This window comes from Erpetoichthys calabaricus, chromosome 13 (assembly GCF_900747795.2).
Source record: "Erpetoichthys calabaricus chromosome 13, fErpCal1.3, whole genome shotgun sequence".
NCBI classification, from domain to species: domain Eukaryota; kingdom Metazoa; phylum Chordata; class Cladistia; order Polypteriformes; family Polypteridae; genus Erpetoichthys; species Erpetoichthys calabaricus.
In genome coordinates, this window is record NC_041406.2 from 42,565,945 (window position 1) to 42,584,276 (window position 18,332).

An 18,332-nucleotide genomic window follows, 5' to 3' on the forward strand; every position below is an offset into this window, starting at 1 on the left:
ATACATGTTTTGTATTTTCTTCGCTCCATCCCCTCTTATGGACTCAAGGGTCTCCACCACATGACCTCAGACTTCTCAAAAGCCAAATGTTTTAACATAAGCGGTCTATGTATAATGTAAATATAATAAACAACCTAGTTAAATAGATAAACATTTTAAATTAAATAACAAGTCATACAATTTAACTAGTTACTGCATGTATGTACGTAAGTGGTAATTCAAAATTGATAACATTTTAAAAAACTGCTGAAGTTAACACATTCAGCTGAACAACACTGCCTGTGTCATTGGAAATGATACCTCATCTAAAAAAAATGTGACACTTGCACAGACACTGTTTCACACTTTTGACTGAACTTATTTCCTTAATTAGACTTTTTGCTTCCCTATTTGTCTACCGGCTCATTAGGATGCAAAACCCTTGTCAGCTTTTCAGTTCAGAGAAATTTAGTAAGAAAATGCATCCTGTTTTCATTAAGAACTGCATGCAATACTCTCTTTGGCTAAAGAACAGTTACTGTGTTAATTCTGCCTAAATAATTCACAAAGATCTGAAAGTGATGGTAGAGACAACATCCTCCTAAGCAGAATTAATTTTTTTTCAATTTTTACAGAAACTGGTTATTTCCTCGGATATGAAGGAAGAACCTCTTTTCAATCAAAATGAAGCAACTAAATACTGTTTTGTGTTTTAATGAGGCAGATCTTTACTAAAATTCATAGTTAGATATGGTAAGTCTTTTTAATCAGATCTGAGTTTAGACACATTAAAATAATTACCACATATTTCAATTAAAGTAAAGCCTGTGTGTCTAAATAAAGGGTTTAGTTGGAAGTGTAACCCATCAAAAAAGGAGTCAGACACTTTTGAGTAAGAGAATCAGTAACAATTTAATAAACTAAGAGTCATTAGCAGCTGCAAAGGTCCCCTACTGTACTCAACTGGCATTCAAATATGCATAAAAGAACATGTTTAACAAATTTTATATACATAGTTCCTTTAATGGTGAGGTCTCTCTCAAAATGGTATAGTATATATGTTATATACTTGTTGGTAGCTAAATATTTAATTTAATACATTTGTGTACAAAAAGGGTTGACATAAGATCAAACCTTGTTCTCTGTACACATTCTTACTATTACATATTTAAAAAAGAAAATAAATATAATCATAATACTCTACATGTAACATTTCTCTTTCCATACTTTCACAAAAATCTCAGTTTAACTTCAGGCAACACCCGATACTTTTGCTTAGTTTATAATAATCCTAACACTTCACTACAGTCTTTTCAGTAAATGACTACTAGGGATGCACCGATACCGAAACGGGTATCTGGTATCGGCCTCGATACCACATTTTCTAAAGTACTCGTACTCGTTAAAAGTCCCCCGATACCGGGGACCGATACCACGGTCTGAGAAATGTCTATGTTTGAGCAGCGTGTAAGGGGTTAATCACAGGCGCCGAGTGCCCGCCCCCAGGCCCCGGCTGCAGCTCAGAGCGGGGAGAAGGCAAGGTGAGGCGAGACATGTCAGCCGTGTGGAACTATTTCAAAGTGAATGAAGACGACAAAACAAGGCGGACTGCAAATTGTGCTCAGCGAAATTGTCCAGAGGAGGCTCAAAAGGTAGCGCATTTAACACAAGTAATTTAATCAAGCACCTAAAATCCCAACACGACAACGAGTACAAAGAGTTTACCCACGCTTCTAAACCAACACAACCCACGCTGCAGCAAACTCTTGCAAGACGAGAGAAAATGTCCAGAGACAATCCACGTGCTGTGAAAATAACACAGGCAATTATCGAGTACATTGCATTGAGTGACCAGCCACTCTCGGAGGTAGAAAATGTGGGATTCCTGCGTCTCCTCCATGTTCTGGAGCCCAGATATGATATCCCAAGCCGCCGCTACATGACTGACACGGAGCTGCCTAAACTACACGACTCCGTGAAAAAACATATCCACAGCCTACTGCAAGCCTCCTCTGCGTTTAGTTTCACCACGGATATTTGGACAAGCAGTGCTAGCCCTGTGTCGCTAATTAGCCTAACCTCCCAGTGGATAGACGAGAGTTTCTTGTTTTTTTTGTTAAATTATATGACTAAAGCTGTTACCTGTAAATTTAAATCATGTTTTTATTAAGTACTCGGTATCGGCAAGTACTCGGTATCGGCGAGTACTGAAATGCAAGTACTCGTACTCGTTTTCCAAAAAAGTGGTATCGGTGCATCCCTAATGACTACCTTCTCAACAACAGAAACTTAACACTATTACTACACAGATTTTAGAAAAATATCTCATTAGCACCTTGGGAAACAAAAGCAATGTTCCAAGATGGTCAAATTCACAGATTTATCAAGGGGAAAGTTATATTTCCATTTAGAGTGAAATAAGTGAGACATGGTCAATTGTAACACACACAAGCAAATTTACAAGGTATCAAATTGTAATCAACAGCACCTTCATTATATTAAACATAACAGTGATAGTTTGGGCACTCTAATTTAGCTCAGAACTTAGTATTATAAATTAAATGATTTGTTTCAGTAAACCTTCTCTACAGTATATTCTAATGGAAATTGATTTGCTGGCTATATGAATTAAACAATAACAAAGCCTCATCCTCTTCTTTAGCTTGTTCACTTCCAGAACCATTACCAATGTGAATGAATTATGCATAGGTTACATATGAATAAAAAGGATATAATTAGACTTTGACAGTTCGCTAACACACAAAAGAAAACGCCCACAGAACAGATTCTTTCACTCTTAACCAAAGTGACTGGGCTAAGTAATCAACCAAAAATACCTAATTAGACCTATAACATCTACCTTACACTATATTGCAGCATGTATCAGTTACTTAATTCTTCTTTCCGCCATACAAATAATAATCAATAAAGCAAGTATTGTTCTATACCATTCCAGTACATTTCTCCACTAGAAAATTCAGAAATTCTCTATTCTATAGAATATAAGAAAGAAAGAAAGAAAGAAAGATTTCATTCAAACGGCTTAGCAGCAATAGAAACACATGAAGGTTTCCTAATCATCCAAAACCCGTTATTTAAAAGCTCAAATCAACTGCAGTGCCAGAAATACAGTATATTTTGCTAAACAGCATGACAACCAACAATAAATTCATCCTCTATTATTTATTTACAGCTTTGGCCCACAGACATAAGAGGCAGTATACAGTATGTAAATTATGGCATCATAAATTATGCTTCTATTAATAAATATGAATTTCAATGAAGAGCTTTACTGCATGCTGCTGTTAAATAAATCAATAATAGACAGCTTAAATCACAGTTTAGAATACCCTGCTCAGCGCTTCAGCTCACTGAACTATTACGCATGTATTACCCCAACAGACCACTGGATTCTTTGTGGTACACCAGCAACCATATTACTGTATTTGAAACAAAACATGAATCTGATTCTAGAGTTTGTGAACATTAATAATGGGCCTCTCAATAGAATGGTTTTCTGTTCATTCTGTATTGTGGAAGAAAACATCACACAGATATTTATCATATCACATCAACTTGTCACAACAAATAATATCTAACAGCAGGGACAGATATAAAAATCTAAAAGTGGTTCTAAAACCAATAATAAAATAACTCAGACACTGATAATTGGTGTAATAATTAAACATCTCATTAGCACCTTGGGAAACAAAAGCAATGTTCCAAGATGGGTTAAAGAAAGATGGTTAAGAAATAAAATGCAGATAAATTATGTCAAAGATAAACTTAAAGAAAACATTGACTTAAAGTTCTAGGAGCACACTTTTCAAATAGCTGCTTTGAAATAATCTTTTTCCAATACAAGCCAAATTTGTCTTCCCTCGTTATAATACATCTATAAACAATTCTATGGTAAAAACTCAACATAGTGCAGTGTATCAGGATAACTGACATGAATAGAGCAAAATCAGAATATTTAAAGACATTTATTTACAAAACAAATAGAAATAAAGAAATTTTAAAAATTACAATTGAGTCCCCATAAACAAATAGATCAATAGAAAGACCATATGACCAATGAGAGCATGACTCACAGGTAACAGGATTCTTGAACTATAGAAAGAAAAAAAAAAAATCTTTCCAGCTGTCTCTCCCATAAACCCAAGCACAATTACACTCTCATCTCAAGCTCATTGATCCCTGCCTGAAAGAAGGGCTTAGGTACCCTAGCAAAGAGTCAATTTTGCAGTCTGAGAACATTCAAAAACTAGTGCTGCCTTTCAGGAACTGATTCTCCTATACCACATATCTGAAGTTATGCAATCTAAAGGGCTAGTGAGTAACCTGAAGTCACTTTAAAGTGCAAGTAGGCCTTAAGATTGCCTTGTTTCATATGTCTGCAAATACCATGAAGACTGGGGTTGATCACAATCTCATAGGAAAGGTGTAAGAAACTCTACACCTAATGGCACACCCTGTCAGCACTCACACTGATATTATCTAAATTATTCCAATGCCCAGGGGGCGCAGATCTCTGTCTCTATTTGGAAACCTTTTGTGTGTAATTTGGCACAAGGTTTAATGCTACTCGGTATCTGTCACTTATTTACAATGTACTGGCAAAATATCCTTAAAGTAACAGTTAAAAAACCAGACTGTGTCTTACGGAATAGTAGCACAGTGCAATAATTAGCAGCATTTTGAATTCCACTGATAAAAAAAGATTTAGCAGTACCATCCTTATTAAATACAAATGTCCACATTCTCTTAATTCTGCTTTATCATTTTGTCTGCTACATTATAACACAGAAAAATTGTTGACAAAGAACTAAAAACTCAGTTTTACACAAAGCCTGTATCTTATATTTCTTCACAGTAACGATTGATTATCATGCCAAACATTCTATTATTAATCAATATAATTCAATAAAAATCTATTTAGCTTCAGCAAAATAGTCATACTGCACAACGGATATATAAACTAAACACCACATTACAATTAAGAAAAACAGAACTTAAATCAGCCTCAGTTATAAAGCTTACCTTTTGGTTGAGTGTATTATTATATTTTGAAATAAGGCACAATAAAAGATGGACATTCAGAAAGGAAGTTAAGAAAATTCAATACTTGGAATAACAGGGAGGAGGGTTGGGAGTTTAGCTGGACGGAAGTCTTCTCGCAAATGATTTGGCCTGAAGCAATATAAACAGGTCATTAATCCACTTACAAAGGCCCCTGTTCTGTAGAATTCACACATGGTATTCCATTTGTAGCTTTCCTGTTTCAGTAGAGAATCTGATGCCAGTAAAACGGATGGACTGTTTTTCAGCAATTTAAGCAGTTTTATTGATCTGTTCCATGTTATTCCATTGAGTCAAGACAACAATTTTCAGTCAATAGGTTTTGTATTAGAATACTGCCAAAAAAAGATTATGCAGATAATGTTGTTTCTTATAACATGGTGCACCAATATTCCAGCATAATGTTCCTTTATATTTCTAAAAAGTACTACAAGCCTTGGTACAATTTCTGCAGAACACAATTTTAAGGCTTTTCAAAGATTTCACCTACAATAGTCAGTCAGTCCATCAGGGAAAAAAAAATTTGAGCAACAATAGTAATTGCTTTTGCCATTTTGCCCTTCATCATTCATCAGATACACTGACAGCGGGGTGTAAGAAAAGACACACTTCCAAAATCCTTAAGACACTTCATAAACATCCTAGTAAAATATGCTCCAATGCACAATAGAAAAGTAACTCCACTGTGAAGGATTTTAAATTGTAAGAGGTCAAGGTAAATCCTTTAGCCACAAAAATAAAAAAAGGTTTAGCATTCCAAAAGTTCCGTTTATCCACTTCAAGTGATTCCACTTTTTAAGATTCAAAAAGCAGCCATAACAGTCAGATATCCTTGAACCCATGTGTAGCTTTTATGCGGTATGTTTCACACCCATCATATGCTACAATTCTGAGGCTGATTTAGCACATCAGTAACTTTGCAAAGCCCATAAATATTTTTAGGAAAAGAATTAAATAAAAATGTGTTTTTCTTAACAAATTTACAGCATACAAGAAAACAAGGCAACACAGAATTTACTAAAATAAAGGAAAATAATTTTCAAAACAAATTATTCAACACACTGCTCCTTTTGAGCTGATGCAAGGCCATTCACATTTTTGCATATTAAATGTTTTTGTTCGTAAAAAGCACACTCAGCAAAACAGCATAAAACTACACTTAAAGCCACAATAATCCAAAAACATGGTAATAAGACATAACTCTTTCTGCACAATAAGATTAAAAAACATTTGCACAAGCTACTGTAGAAAGAATAAATGCCACTAATGCAACAACACACTTTTACATAATATCTTCATCTCAAAAGTTAATTCACAAATGTTATTGTAACCACCCTATTAAGCGCGAAAGCTAAATGAGACAAAATTAAATACACATGAGCTCATAATCCAAAAACCAAACTTTATCCTTCAGCATAAAGAGGCTTAAACAGAATTTCAAGCTGACAGGTGTTAGCCACTGTTTTATGAAAACTACCTTTTTAAAAAAATAAATAAAAAGGTGCCTTTGACAACCTGCACACACAGACAAAAATGACACAAAGAATCTCTCAATTTCCTCAGCAAAAACTTATTCGTCTTTTTAGCATTTCTGGTACTAACATAATACTTGCTCCTCCTTTTATCAGCCTTGACATGTCATCTCGAAACAAATTATTTCAGCTCTTTTAGTTATTAAGCTTTTACGAACAATCAGCATTCTTTACAGCTTACTGAAATCTCGTACTGTATATGTCAAGGAACATGTACTGAAATAAAAATGTATCAGCACTTACCTGCAATTGGGAGGAGGGTCCAATGTAATTTCAGCCAGTTCTTTTTGAATCCTATCGAAAAGTCACATATGTCTAATTAGTGCTCTGTTGCTCTTTTAGCAGAAAAAAATTAAACTTTATTTTTATATTGTATTAATCAGAGATCAGACCATCATAAGACACATTAAAAAGCCCAAAAGAACATAATGCAAAGTAACAAAACAGTTCAAAAGCACAATAAAGGACACATAGTGGTGTTTTTGTTTATGCTGTTATATCAAGCATCCAGAGTCTTGGGTTCAAGTCCTGCTTCAACCATTACCTATGCAGAGTTTATGATTTCCTCCTAAAGGCATACATGATTGACTAATTAGTAATGAAATATTTGTTCCATATAAGTGAACATGTGCGTGTGCATATGATTGAAACTCTATACAGGAGTGGTCCATGCCTGATGACCAACTTTACTGAACTGGGCCCCTATCATCGTTGCCCAGAATTGTATTAAGCAGGTTTCATTACAGAAGGATAGAAGGATGGATAAAGCACACTGAAATAAAAAAACAAGAATTACCTACAAAATGTTAAAGAAACAACGGTATCATCTGACAATAAGGAAATCCATATCAACTCTGCAATATTTATTTGCTTTTTTGAAATAATACAAAGATAAAAAACACAGCATAAGCCTGTTGTTAATAAAAAGGCTGATTGCCGATTCAAAAGACACAAGTCAATTGGAGCTGAGTGTCGTCATCTGTAACATTACAGTTGTTTAAATGAATGTGACTGCTTGTGAAGTCAACTGCATAACTCTGTGCTTTTAAAAGGCAGCCAATGTAGCAGAAATGTAAAATGAAAAAGATAAAATAATCCCTCACTTCTCTGAAAAAAGTGCATAATCCATGGTTATTCCAAAGATAGCTATTTTAGCATTACTTAAAGAGATTTATGATTATTATTTCAGACACACTGAATTTAGAAAAGGACACCAGTGGTTAGCACTGCTGCCTCACAACTCCAGCTGCCTGAATTCAATTCCCAGCCCTGTCATTGTCTGTTCAATGTCTGCACATTATTCTGTTGGTTTCTTCCCACTCCTCAAATAAGTGTATAGTGTTGGTTAACTGGAGACTCCTGGACCAGTGTGGTTCCATGCATTAATATTTTCTATGATACCTTGGGCCTGTATCAGTGCGTGCTCCTAACCTCTCTTGCACCTGACAATATCAGGTTAGGCTCCCCACAACCCAAGATGGGAAAAGTGAACTCAGAAAATTGAAGGACAAATTGAGAAAAAATGACTACAGCACGTGAAGAATTAAATTACAGATGACTAGTTAATGAGCAAAACAGTATTTTACTGACATTCAGGATTTAAAGCAGAAACAGCTCATTTCTTTTCTAAAAGGATAACTACTCTTTCTCTGATTTAATGCATTAGTGACAGCGATATTGAGGGCAGCTATCATACCCATTTATAAATTTGGTGTGAAATCAACATCAAATATGGATTATTCTAGCTCACACAAACGTATGGAAGATCAAACACTGCCACATATATTCCTTGGAAATGTTATTACATATTCCCCTAGGACAGCTTTGATGTAAAGTAATAATTCATTTCCAGGTTTACAACAAAATCTGACCAAGGTCAAGCTGCACATTATGCCAAGTCAATATCTTAGTTTATGACCATTTGTGTCGGAGTCTATAACTTTATCTACTGAAGTATAATGACTCTAGTAGAAGATCACTTTTTTTTTTTCTCAGCAAAGATAAACTCATAAAAGACTCTTGTGGTTAATGCATTTCTTGCTTTAAGTTGATTATGTTCCCAGCTGTGCCTTTTGCTAAGCAAATACTGCATTGATTTTCTGATAATACACGGAACCTGATTATTACAACACAAAAGTTGTCATGTTCTCCAAAATGCAAAATGAAAATCTTGAAATAAATGTTTTTAACCTTTTAGCACTTGTAGAAAGCTTTGCTGCAGTTTTACTTGAAATTTTGGTTTCTTTCTTCTTGGGCTGTGTTTGTTCTCTTTCTTGCTCTTGTTGAACACTTTCACGCTGATCAATATCTGAGCTTCCCCCACTAGTGCTTGGGCTATCATCAGGTCTTTGCACTTCACTGGACATCTTGACCTAAGATTAACAAGGAAAACCCAGTAAGTGATAATTGGAATAATTGTTTTTACTTCAAGACAAATAGTACCAGAGGCAGTAATAATAATTTTAAATGAACACATTCCAGCATAATGGAACTGGGAATATTCTGCACAGATGTGTAATATTTCTCAAAATCATTATATGCAAGCAGCTTTAAGTACTCAAAAATGTAATGATTATTTTAGTAATGACAGTAGGGCTGTTGTTTTATAGAAATCCCGTCATGGAATGAGCTTTTATGGAGAATACACCAATAACCTGACCTAATACAAGCTGTTCTGGACATTAGAAATCTGCTTGATTTTGAGTCATTCTAATTTTTAGATAATCCTTTATTCTTTTTAGAGAACTGTATGTGTATCAATGCTAAAAAGTTAAAGTCAAATAAAAAAAAAACATTATATTAAGATTGCATATCAGTATACTATATAATCAAAATTGCATAAATCTTAAATGCTTCATATAAAATGTTCACACTAAAATAAACAGATAACTACGCAGTATTTTAGAAGAAACATAATACTGGATTTACAGTATATTGTTACCTGGTGACCTTTAAGCACAAGGTTTTCTGGTTCAGTCTTCACACTGATAACTGTGTTACACTCAGGTATTTGCTTAATTTTCTAGTGGTCCAGCTGTAGAATGTAAATAATTTCTGATTTCTAAAGTGATTTGGCATGCTGTACAGAGGCTGCTGCTTCACAGCTACAGGACCTGGGTTCTGCCCTCAGCCCAGTCAAATGTCTTTGCGGAGCTTGCATATTTAACCCATGAAGTTTCTCCAGGTACTGAGGTTTCCACTCCAAATAAGTGCATGTTAGCTAGCTAGTTTACTTGTCTCTCTAAAATTGCCTTGTAATGAGTGAATGTAATATGTTGTATGTATGTGTCCCCTGAAATGTGCTGTTATGCCACCAGAGCTAGTTCCTGCCCTGTCCCCAATATATTCAGTATATACTTGACTACCAGTCTCCCAATAAAAAAGTTCAGAAAATGGGTGGATTTAAAAATGATTGACATAAATTTTTCTGCACAATATATATATATATATATATATAAATTTCTTTTCACGTTTGAAACGAAAATTACGTATGACCACGCGATATGGAAATTTCGTATGAAACGGAAATTATGTATGACCACGCGATATGAAAATTATGTATGACCACAGAACATATTATAATACAGGAACTAATCACTTCGTTTGTGGACACCATTTTTATATCGTCTTTACGAATTATTATTTGTGTAAGAGTTATTTTACTGATATTAAAAAGAAGTAAACACAAACACGCCGATCTATCCCATAGAAGTGCGCCCTGCGTCGCCCTCTCCCAGCTCTCCTCTCTGGACTACAGTGCTGAACTGTCTGCCACCAGGCGCGTTCTGACAGAGAAGTTTTGATTTATTCGTCCAAGTGACTGTTGCAGAAACTGCCACATTATAACTTTTTTTTAGTTAGCAGTACTTGATAGTAGAAGAGATGAGGAAAACAGCTTTGCGTCTTTCTACTTTTTAACTGCGCGGAGCTGTAAACAATGTGAAGACGAGATCGCCTTCAGCGGCGAGGGGTCGTGAGAATAAAGTGGACGCTGGGAGGCGCGGAATGTTGGGCTGCTCCGCCGGGTCGAGAGCTTCGCAGTGTCAGGCAGCGTCCTCTCTTCTCGCACTGCTTGTGACACTTCAAATGCCCCATCGGCTCCTGGGAGAGTGGAAATCTTTGCGAATGAGTGTAATCGCCGCCATCGAAGCAGGACTCTGTTTGTAAATTGCCCTGCACAACTACTTACTGTGTCTTAAGGTGAGTTCGGGTCACTAAAACCCTGCAACATTCAAGGTTGCTTTTGTGATCAATTATTTTAAGAAGACGGAGAGTTTACATCTATGAAGATGTACAGACCTCTTCATGTAAAGTGTTGGACTTGGAATTGTTTGGACCTTCTGCCCATTAAGCACAGAAGGGCAGCGTCCACATTTATCAGAATTATTTTTCTTTTAAATCACAGGCACATAGTGCAAGGTTGTCAGGCAGAAATTTGGACGATCACAAAGAAAATGTAATTTCTATACCATAGCAATCGTGTAGCGCCTTTCAAAAGGGATCTACTACCGAGAGATGATCCAAATACATTTTAGCTGCTGTTAGTACTACTTACCTGTTGTGTTATACCGCCTTTAAAATGTAGTTTACCCGAAACCATTCCAGTAGTGCTCAATGTATCTTTACTTCTTAAAATGTTAATGTTTTACTGTTTAATAACTTATAGACTACATTTTATTTTTTTCCCTTGCACTCTGTGAGCGAAGCCACTGGGTAATCAGCTAATTATATATATATATATATATATATATATATATATATATATATATATATATATATAGATAGATATAGATATAGATATATATATATATATATATATATATATATATATATACACACAGTAATCCCTCACTATATCGCGCTTCGCAGCTTCACTCTATCGCGGATTTTATATGCAAGCATATTTAAATATATATCGCGGATTTTTTGCTGGTTCGTGGATTTCTGCGGACAATGGGTCTTTTAATTTCTGGTACATGCTTCCTCAGTTGGTTTGCCCAGTTGATTTCATACAAGGGACGCTATTGGCAGATGGCTGAGAAGCTACCCAACTTACTTTTCTCTCTTTCTTGCGCTGACTTTCTCTGATCCTGACGTAGGGGGATTGAGCAGGGGGGCTGTTCGCACACCTAGACGATACGGACGCTCGTCTAAAAATGCTGAAAGATTATCTTCACGTTCCAACCTTCTGTGCAGCTGCTTCGTGAAGCGACATGCTGCACGGTGCTTCGCATACTTAAAAGCTTGAAGGGCACGTATTGATTTTTGATTGTTTGTTTTTCTCTGTCTCTCTCTGCTCCTGACGGAGGGGGTGTGAGCTGCCCTCTTCAACAGCTTTGTGCCGCACGGTGCTTCGCATACTTAAAAGCCAAACATCCCTATTGATTTGTTTGCTTTCCTCTCTCTTTCTGACAGTCTCTGCTCCTGACGCGCACTCCTTTGAAGAGGAAGATATGTTTGCATTCTTTTAATTGTGAGACGGAACTGTCATCTCTGTCTTGTCATGGAGCACAGTTTAAACTTTTGAAAAAGAGACAAATGTTTGTTTGCAGTGTTTGAATAAAGTTCCTGTCTCTCTACAACCTCCTGTATTTCTGTGCAAATCTGTGACCCAAGCATGACAATATAAAAATAACCATATAAACATATGGTTTCTACTTCGCAGATTTTCACCTTTCGCGGGGGGGTCTGGAACGCAACCCCCGCGATGGAGGAGGGATTACTGTATATATATATATGTACATTTATTAACAAGCATTTTCATAATCCAGTAATTCAAGGAAAGTGAACACTACTGCACATGGCCTGGTGACTCTAAACGGGCAGTGGGGTTAGATACTTAGCTGGTCATAGGATGGACTGCTAGCCAGCCAAAGAATTTTTCTGGTCTTGTGCCCTTTGCTACCAAGAGAAGCTTCAGCACCCTCAAACACTATACCAAAGAGAATAAGTTCAAACATAGGGTAGCTAGACAGATAAAACATATGTGAATAAGAAATGAGTTTAATTTATAACTTTTCTAAGACAAGTAGGTGATTTTACTCTATATGCATCTACAACATAAAAATTCTAAAATTCGCTCAATCCAACTCACCAGCACTTGGGGCTATTTGGGACTTGGGTAGGAACCAAACCTGGACAGGACAAAATGCCAATGCAGGGCAATATTACAATGATCTGAAAACTACAACACAAACATTGTACTACAAAACATGACAATTAATTGAATTTCTATTACTTACTACTATAGCAAGTTAATAATAAATAAATGAAGGAACATGACAGTGGAATACTTATAGTCAATAATTAACAGCTTCACACACCTAGGTTCCTTTCCCATCCTAGTCACTACCAAGGGAAGTTTACACCTTGTCCTAATCTTGTTTGATTTTTTTCTTTCTGGGTACTTTGGTTTCATCCGAAATCCCAAAGGTGTCCACATTGTATTAACTCGCCTGTTATGAAGATCACAGTTGAGTTTGGAAGAGTGTCCTGCAGTGAAGAATAACCAGTTCACAGTTGCTTCCTGTCTTGTACTCAATATTTCTCTGGATAGGCTCCACTACAATAATGGATGGATTGATCTTTATAATACATTTAATAGAAGACTGTTCCACTATTTCATACGAAGTAATGAAAGTTGCATTTTGAATTTTCAAGCAGTGTCTATTCCTTAAAAGAACTACATCTTTTACAGACATAAAACACAACTTAAAATAAGACTTCACGTTTAGCTCTAGCTATTCAACCTTTCTTAAACAAGATTTAAATTATAATGGAATTTCTGTTATGTAAGAAAAGTGATCATGAACTACTACACAAAACTAAACAGTTTGTTTTAAACTTCGAAACCACTGTCAAATAATAAAGCTAACTGCTTAAGGATTACTGTCACTGCTTGGTCACGTTAAGGTAGATGAAAAATTGTGGTTCAAGAGCAATCCAAATGATGGACAATTCCCTAGCCATGGTCTTTCAGACAGTTTGTGCTATGATTTGCAATATATGCAGGTTTGTGTTTTTCTCATTTATCTCTAATGTGATCATTGGAGTAAATATGAACATTAATACCATGTTCCGGATTTTTTTTCCCCTTTCATTTGAAAGTGCACGTTATCTATTCCTGAAGTACATCAGCAGGTTCAAATTTCCTTTTGTTGCTAAACATACTGCATTGTTTTTGTGATACTTTTCTATAAACAGATTTAAGCATGAATATACTTTCCATCAGTTATTTTTTGTATTAACCTTATAAATATTTGCCCAATGTAATTGATATGGTATACAATTTTATCGTGATGTGTTCTGTATGTTCAAAAGAATCCGATCTTGAAGGAAAACTGGACGGGCGAATGACTCTGGTCATTTAACATTATTCCATTATGCTTCCGATTGTTAAGTTTAATTTAAAACTGAGGGATCAATATCAACCAGAACACTTTTTCAATATGGGAAAATTCCCTCCAGATCCACTCGTGCCCGCTGGACAAATGACCTCTAAAGGGAAAAAAAAACTGTTGACTAACGGTCTTGACGGGGGTGGTGACACTTTCTAATCATATGCCTATCAAATGCGATCTCAGCAGGAATAAAAAGAATAAAAAAAGAAGACCAAACGACCATATAGGAAAACTCGACTTGTCTTTGCCATGCTGTGTTAGGCAAATGAAACCAATAGCGACACTTGAGTTAAACAAATCGCGGTGGGCAAAACGGGCGCTATTACAAACGGAGGAAGGCTTCGTGTTTTCTTGCGATGATCTACGGGCTACTCGTGCACGCTATGCGAAAACTCCCGAAGCATTTAGACCCCCGAGGTGGACAAAAATGCGTGTCTTTTTTATGCCTTTCTTCGGGTGGAACTGTCAAAATTGTAGTGAAGGAGAAACACAAACTGCACAAAATCAACTGCGATGTTAAGCTTGCTTCATTCAAAAAGGATGCCGCTGAAGAGGCCTTTAAAAGGCAGTTAAAATGCTCAGACTCTTCTCTGATACCATATATAAATAATAAATACAGCTCTACTAGGGGGGTGGTAAAAAAAACCCTCCGCACTAATTTCAGGAAACGCTAACTCTAAAAACATGGGGATCATCGGCGCGTGTACACGATGAGGAGCTGTTCGTAAAAATGTGAATTCAGAAAGGTTTCTCTAATGACCACAACGAAAGCTGCTTCAGCACAAAGACACTGGGAAACCCCCGCGAAAAAAATATCACTTTCATGGGACATTTGCTTACTTTTCAATCAGTTACAAGCCGGAGTCACAAAGCTAAGCATTAGGATTTACCTGTCAGTGTCGGGGCAAGTGCTGGTCCAGGCTAAAATTCTCTGTTATTGCCCCCGTTTGGCTCTCCCTCTCTCGCCCCCTCTCTCTCTGTCTTTCGTTAGTGGAACGTATACACATACACACACACACACATACACATACACACACACACGGCGAAACAGCCGAGAGAAACTGAAGCTACCGGACCGCCTCCGCGCGCGCTCCCGACAAAGCCGAACTCGCGCGGCGCGTGCCCGCATCCAGTTCTAACACTGGGGGGTGTCACATCTATTCTAGGCGGAGGGGCTGCAGGCGAGCAGGAGCGCGCACGCCTGAGTGTTAAGAGTGACTGAAGGAGAGAAAGAAGTGGAACGGGGGCCTGGGGACAGAATCAGCTCTCCTTAAATAGACTAGCCACGCGCGTAAGGATGGACTGGCGGGCTGCTGCTCTTTCGCTTCTAATTAATAATTAAGAGGAAACCGCTGCCACTTGACAGACGTCCTTCCCAAAGAGATGTCAGCGCCGCGACGCTGGAGCAACTGTGTCCATAAGTGTAACAAAAACAATAGGATGACGCCGCTCAGTCATGGAATCTTCAGGGATTTGCAGTCAGCACAGGTTTCCAGTATGTACTGGCAGTAAGAGGGGAGCTTACTTTTTAGCTGACAAACTTATGACACAGTATATATAAACTGTAAAATGAGAAAAGGGAAATTGATCAGATGTGGTTGTTCTTTATTCTAAAAGCCTAAAACACTTTTTAATGATGTTTTATCCTGACAAATTAATTGTATTTTTATATGTCATCAACACAGACAAATAACACCCTTGAGTCTTTATGACTGGCTACAGACCTCTTTTATTAATGAACTTGAGAAATACAAAGACAGGTAGGTGACATGGCCAAGGCCACCGTCCACTTTTCTGAACCTGTGCTTTCCATTTCTAGGGTTGAGGAGAATCAGAATATCAAGTGCAAAGCAAAATCCAACCCAGAATGTGGCACAAGCCCATCTGATTTTGAGTCACCAGTTTACCTAATAAGTTTGTCTTAATTCAGGGGTGTCCAACCCCAGTCCTGGTGGGCCACAGTGGCTGCAGGTTTTCATTCTAACCATCTTCTTAATTAGTGAGCCGTTTTTGCTGCTGATTAACTTGTTTTGCTTTAGTTTTACGTGACACAGACCCCTTAGTTGTTTCTTTTTCCTTAATGAGTAGCCAAACAATGAGACACAAAACAAGCCGCCACATGACCAGCTAACCTGAAAACAAAGGTTTCGATCATGTTGGTCTGCAAAGTCACCAAAACATCTTGACAGTGGTCTTAGATTAAACAGAAAATCAACAGTCTGCTGTGGCAGAATGAGAGCAACAAAAAGTCATGATATTCAATAATGGTTTTAATTAACAGCAAGAATTGGCTTCTCATTAAGAAACTGGTTGGAGTGAAACTGGCTGAAGTTTGATGTTCCAATTTAGCTGGTCATCTGTTGACTCATTTCACATCTCATTTCTGTTTGGCTGCCATTTAATGAAGAAACAAATTAACTCAGAGGACTGAATCCTGACAAACAGGGCTATTAAAATTAAGGGAAAAGGAGTTAATTAGCAGTGAAAACCTGCAGCCCACAAGGACCAGAGTTGAACACCCCATCTTAATTATTTTCATACATTTTTTTCAATGTTGTTATCCAAAGTCACTCATAATTCATATATATACGAATAACAAATATCCATACAAACACCACCTTCCATATGTAGTAGATTCAGAAAGAATTCAGACTCCTTCATTTTTTTTCTCATTTTGTTTTGTTGCAGCCTTCTGTTAAAATCGTTTAAATTAATTTTTCCCCAATCGTGCAATTAGCAGTGCCAGAGAATAACAAAGTGAAAATAGGATTTTAGAAGTTTCTGCAATAAAAAAAAAATGAAAACTGAAATATGATATTGAAACAAGTATTCAGACCTTTGCTATGAAACTTGAAATCTGGCTCCGGTGCATCCAATACTTTGATCATCATTGAGATGTTTCTATACCTTGTTTGGAGTCCACCTACAGTCAAGTAAATGTATTGGGCATGATTATTAAAGACACATGCCTTTTTATGAAAGGTCCCACAGCTGAAAATGTGTATCAACAAAAACGAAGCCATGAAGTTGAAGGAATTGACTGTAGATATAGAGATAGGATTATGTTGAGGAACAGATAAGGGGAAGGCTACAAAAAATCCTGCAGCATTAAATGATTCCAAAGAGCATAGTTACCTTCGTAATTCTGAAATAGAAGAAGTTTGGAACAACCACATTTATTCCTAGTGCTGGGCAGCAAAATGTGCAATTGTGGGAAAAGTTTTACAGTAGGAGAAGTAACTAAAAACCCAATGGGTATTTTTATTTAGCTCCAGAGAATACATAGACAGATGGGAGAATTTCCAGAAGGACAACCACCACTGCAGCACTGCACTAATCTGGGCTTGATGATAGAGTGGCCAGATAGAAGACTCTCCTCAGTAAAAGACACATGGAAGCCCACTTGGGTTTTGTAAAAAGGCACCAAAATGACTCTCAGACTATGAAAAACAAAATTCTCTGGTGTGATGAAATCAAGATTAGTGTCATTTCTAAAGGAAAATAGGGCACCACTCATCACCTGCAAAATACCATTCCAGCTATGAAGCATGGTGTTGGCAGAATCATGTTCTGAGGGTTGTTTTTCCGGGGCAAGGACTGGGAATTAAACAGAGTTGAGGAAAACCTGAACAGAACAAAGAACAGAGATATGCTTAATGAAAACCTGCTACAGAGGACTCTGGACCTCAGAGTGTGCCAAAGGTTCATAGTCCAACAGGATAGTGACCTTGAGCACAAAGCAAAGTCAGCATAGGAGTGGCTTAGGGACACCTCAGGGAAAGTCTTAGAGATGCCCAGCCAGAACCCAAACTTAATTGAAAATAATCAAACATCTCTAGAGAGACCTGAAAACACCTGTCTACTGATAGTCTCCATCCAGAACTTGAGAGGATGTGTAGAGTAGAATGGCAGAAAATCCCCAAATCCTGGTGTATGAAGCTTGTAGAAGACTTCAGGCTGTAGTCACTTCCAAAGGGGCTTCAACTTCTTTAAGTACTGAGTAAAGAGTCTGACTACTTGTGCTTATGTGAGGTTTCAATGTTTTATTTTAATTTTTGATTTTTATACATTTTCACAAATTTCTAAAACCCTGTTTTTGTTTTGACATTTTTGAGGTTTTGAGTGTTGCTTGATATGGGTAAATATGAAATTTAAAATGATTTAGCACAAGGCCTCAACATAGTAAAAAGTGAAGGCATCTAAATACTTTCTGAATCTACTGTATTTGTCTTTTTAACTTTCATGTACATTCAGATTGAATGAGTTGTTAACGGACAAGAATTGAACTGGTAGCTTTTCAATTTATTTTCTGCTCTTTTGCTTCTAAGGTAGAATGTCA

At 36.9% G+C, this 18,332-nt stretch overlaps 1 protein-coding gene across 1 annotated transcript in view; it reads right to left on the reverse strand.

The window, feature by feature from the left end:
- Positions 1 to 15,089, reverse strand: part of ube2e2 (ubiquitin-conjugating enzyme E2E 2) — a 470,591-nt gene extending 455,502 nt beyond the window's left edge. The window contains exons 1-3 of the mRNA XM_028818175.2: positions 14,884 to 15,089; positions 8,784 to 8,965; positions 6,837 to 6,887 (exon numbers count right to left, since the gene is read on the reverse strand). Coding sequence (XP_028674008.1) covers positions 6,837 to 6,887; positions 8,784 to 8,959 — 227 coding nt within the window. The 5' untranslated portion in view covers positions 8,960 to 8,965; positions 14,884 to 15,089. The remainder of the gene's footprint in view (positions 1 to 6,836; positions 6,888 to 8,783; positions 8,966 to 14,883) is intronic.
- Positions 15,090 to 18,332: the final 3,243 nt, after the last annotated feature.